We start from the raw sequence: 4098 nt of genomic DNA, 5'->3' as shown, positions 1-4098 counted from the left end.
GGGGGGCTGGGGGAGCCCCCCCAGGGTTATCCAGACCAGCCAGATAGGAGCCCCCGGGCCGAGTTGGGGGATTCAGAGGCCACGGGGGGGGGGGAAGGGACACACGGGGGAGGGGGCCCAGGCCTCCTGGGAGCCCCCCCGCCTTTGCCCCCCTCCCCGGGGGGTTTGGGGGGCTGCGGGTCTCGTGTCATCTGTGCAGACATGTCAGTGGCGTGTGCGGGGCCCCCCCGGCCCCGCCGGCCCGGCCGAAGGCACCGCGGGGGGGGCGCGCCGGGCACCGCGTGGCGGGGAGGGGGGGCCACACGCGAGTTCCGGGGGGAGACCCCCCCACGCGTGTCTTGAGGGGGCACACACATTTTGGGGCGCACACACAAGTCCCAGGTGCGTGTCCTGCGTGGGGCGGGGGGGCACACGCGTGTCGCAGACTCTCCGGGGGGGTGTCCTGCCCCGGGCTTGGGGGGGGTACGTTTCCGGACACCCCCCCTTGCGTGTCGGGGCGCACACAAGCCCCAGGTGTGGGTCCCCGCCCCCGGGTGCCCACGGGGGGGTCAGGGTTGCATACAGGTGCCCCCAGGGCGGGTGGGTCCAGGGGACACCTGGGGGGGCCCGATGGCACACGGGGCCCCGGGGGGGGCGGGGCGTGCGCCCAGGGGTGCTCCGGGCACCGGGGGGGGGGGGCGTTGGGGCTCCCAGGAGCACCTGAGGGGTCCCCAGGACCGCCCCCAGGGTCCCTACGAGCACCCAGGGGCGCACTTGGTCACCCGGGACCACCCGGGGGTCCCCAGGAGCACCCAGAGCTGCACCGGGACACCCCGGGTGTCCCCCCGCAGCACCCCCAGAGCCCCCTTTCCCCCCGCCCCCCCCAGCCGGTGGGTGCTGCCGAAGGAGGGGCGGGGGGGTCCCGGCGGGGGGCGGAGGTCCCACCGCCCCCCCCCGTCACACGGTGCTCTCCAGCATCCAGTGCGTGCTGCCGAAGGAGGGGCGCAGGGGTCCCAGGGGGGTCCCCTCGGGCGCGTCCAGCCGCGGGAGGGATCCGTGGCGTCGGGGGCGCGCCCGCCGGGGGTAACTGTGGCTGGGGAACAGCCCCCGGGACCCTCCCAGCCCGGGACCCCCTCCGGGGCCCTCCCCGAGCGCCCCCCCGGGCCCGGGCGGCAGGGGGGGCAGCGGGGGCAGCTCGAGGGGCTCCGCGGGCCGGGGGCCGCCGTTGGTCTGGGAGCAGACGCTGGTGAGCGCGGGCGGGGGTCGCCGCGCCCCCGCCGCCTTCCAGCGCGCCGTGAGGATGAGGATGAAGACGAGCACGGAGGCGGCGATGGCGGCGCCGATGACGATGATGACGGTGCCCCCCAAGAAGTGGGGCCGGGGGGGGGCGGCGCAGCCCGGGGGGGCGGCGGCAGTGGCGAAGGAGACGCAGCCGAGGGGGCGGGGGGCGGCGGGGGGGTCCCCGGCCACGTGCAGCGCGGACACGCAGAGCTCGTAGAGGCGCCCCGGGGCCAAGTCCCGCAGCACGAAGGTGCGGGTGGAGGGGGGCAGCAGCCTGGGGGGGGTCGGGAGGGTGTGACCCCCTCTCCCCAAGACCCCCCCGAGCCCCCCCAGAGACCTGCAGGACTCCACAGAGACAGCTCTGAACCCCCTCGAAGAGCCAGAGAAACCTCTTCAAACCTCCCCCAAACCCCTCAAAGACTCCCCTGTGACCCCCCGATCCTCCTTAGGACCTTTCAAAGACCCCCCCAGAAGCCCTCCAAGACCCCCCAAAGATTCTCCAGAGCCCCCAGGACCCCTGCAGTGGCCCCTAACCCACCCTTAGAAGCCTCCCAGTGCTCCCCAGGACCCCACAAAGACTGTCCAGAGCCCCCAGGACACTCCAAGACCTCCTTGATCTGCCCCCTCCCACAGCCCTCCAGGACCTCCCAGAGCCCCTCTGAGACCCCTGAGCCCTCCCATGACGTCCCTGTTTGCCTCCGGGACCCCCCAAAGCCCCCCAGGACACCCCAAGACCCCCTTGAACCCTGCCCACAGAGCCCCCCAGGCCATCCCATGACCCCTTCAAGCCCCCCAGGACCCCCCCGGGAGTCCCCACCTGTAGACGAGGGCGTCGTCGGCGGAGCTGTTGTACTGGATCTGCACCATCCGGACTCCGGGCACGTGGCGCTGGGGGAGCCACCGGATGCGCGCCGAGGACCCGGTCACCTCGGCCGCCACCACCCGCCGCTCCCCGGGCCCCGCCCCCCCAAAGGTCTCGTTGCCCCCCGCCCTGGCCATGTCAGAGGGGCCGGGCCCGGGCTCGGGGTCGTCTCCGTCCCGGTCCCTGCGCGGCACCGGCAGCGGCACCACCACGACGTCGACGCGCGCGGCCGCCTCTCCCGCGGCGTTGGCGGCCACGCAGGTGAAGCCGCCGTGGTCGCGCAGGGTGGCCACGCGCAGCTCCAGGGAGCCGTCGGCGCCCACGGAGCGCCGGGAGCCGTTGTGCACCACGCGCCCGTCGGGGCCCAGCCAGTGCAGCGCGGGCGGGGGGTCCCCGACGGCGGCGCAGCCCAGGCGCAGCGGCTGCCCCTCGGTGACGGCGGGCGGGTGGGCGGCCGCGGCGGTGACGGCGGGGGCCCGGCACGTGAGCTCCTCCTCGGGCACGGCGCCCAGCAGCCGCCCGGCCAGCGGCGCCGGCGTGGCGCAGGTCTCCAGGCGCCCCGGCTGCGCCACGCGCCGCAGCCACAGCAGCTCGCAGTTGCAGTGCAAGGGGTTCCCCCCGGCCGCCAGCGCCGGCCCCGGCGGGCCCGGCACGGGCGGCAGCGCCCGCAGCCGGTTGGCCGTGAGGTCGAGCCGCGCCAGCCGCGGCAGCCGCGCCACGGCGCCCGCCGGCACCCGCTCCAGCAGGTTGTGGTCCAGCGTGAGCGTGGCCAGGCTGGCCATGGCGGCCACGGCGTCCCAGGGCAGCGCCGGCAGGTTGTTGTGCGACAGGTCCAGGTCCTCCACGGTGGCGGCGAAGGCGGCGAAGGCGGCGGCGTCGATGGCGGCCAGCTGGTTGTTGGCCAGGATGAGGTGGCGCAGGCTGGCCAGCCCGCGGAGCTGGGGCCCGCTGAGCGCCGGCAGCCGGTTGCCGTCGAGGTGCAGCGCGCGCAGGGCGCGCAGGTCGGCGAAGGCGCCGGGGGCCAGGCGGCGCAGCCCGTTCCGCGACAGCGTCAGGTGCACCAGCGAGCTCATGTTGGCGAAGTCGGCGCGGCCCACGGCGCCGATGAAGTTGTCGGCCAAGCGCAGCTCCACGGCCCCGCGGTCCAGGCTGGGCGGCACCGCCAGCAGCCCCGTGCGGGCGCAGAGCAGCGTCGGGCTCGGCGCCGCCGCCGGGCACAGGCAGCGCGGGGGGCACCGGGGGGCGGCCGGGGGGGCCCCGCCCGCCACCGCCCCCAGCACCACCAGCGGCACCAGCAGCTTCGCCATCCCACGGCGGCGCCTGCGGGGGGGAGAGGGGGTCAGGGGGCGCTGGGGGGGTCCGGGGACCCTGCCCGGCCTCCCAGGATGTGTCAGATCCCGCCAGGACCTGTCGTATCCCACCAGATCCCCTCAGATCACCAGGGATCCCCCTGAGAGCTCTCGGAATCCTGTGGCACCCCACACGCCCTGTGCGTTCCCGTGGGGTGCCGCCTGACCCAGGGGATCCCACGAGATCCCAAAAGACCCCACGAGATCCCATTTGTCCTATGAGATCCCGTGAGATCCCGTGTGCCCTGTGTGTTTCCATGGGATCCCAGTGATCCCAGTGATCCTGTGTGTTCTCATGAGCTCCAGGGAGATCCCAGTGATCCCAGTGATCCCGTTACCTCCTCTCAGGGCTCCATGTTGGTCCCGTCTGGGCGTCGCCGCGGGGCCTGTGGGGACAGGGGAGGGGCCAGTACGGACCAATACAGACCAGTACAGACCAGTATGGACCCATATCTATCCACCTGTACAGACCAGTACAGCAGCACACAGCCCAGCATGGCCCAGTACAGCCCAGAACAGCCCAGTATGGACCCATATCTATCCACCAGTACAGACCAGTACAGCAGCACACAGCCCAGCATGGCCCAGTACAGCCCAGAACAGCCCAGTATGGACCCATATCTATCC

General features: G+C 74.1%; 1 protein-coding gene across 1 annotated transcript in view; it reads right to left on the bottom strand.

Annotated features, from left to right (window-relative positions):
- Positions 1–936: 936 nt before the first annotated feature.
- LRFN1 (leucine rich repeat and fibronectin type III domain containing 1) overlaps positions 937–4098 on the bottom strand; it is a 4339-nt gene continuing 1177 nt past the window's right edge. Inside the window, exons 2-4 of the mRNA XM_017839590.1 lie at positions 3810–3932; positions 2078–3442; positions 937–1534 (exon numbers count right to left, since the gene is read on the bottom strand). Coding sequence (XP_017695079.1) covers positions 937–1534; positions 2078–3442; positions 3810–3932 — 2086 coding nt within the window. The remainder of the gene's footprint in view (positions 1535–2077; positions 3443–3809; positions 3933–4098) is intronic.

This window comes from Lepidothrix coronata, unplaced genomic scaffold (assembly GCF_001604755.1).
Source record: "Lepidothrix coronata isolate B3197 unplaced genomic scaffold, Lepidothrix_coronata-1.0 Scaffold440, whole genome shotgun sequence".
Lineage (NCBI taxonomy): Eukaryota > Metazoa > Chordata > Aves > Passeriformes > Pipridae > Lepidothrix > Lepidothrix coronata.
The sequence above is the reverse complement of the archived record's forward strand: the minus strand, read 5'-3'. Positions and strand labels throughout refer to the sequence as shown.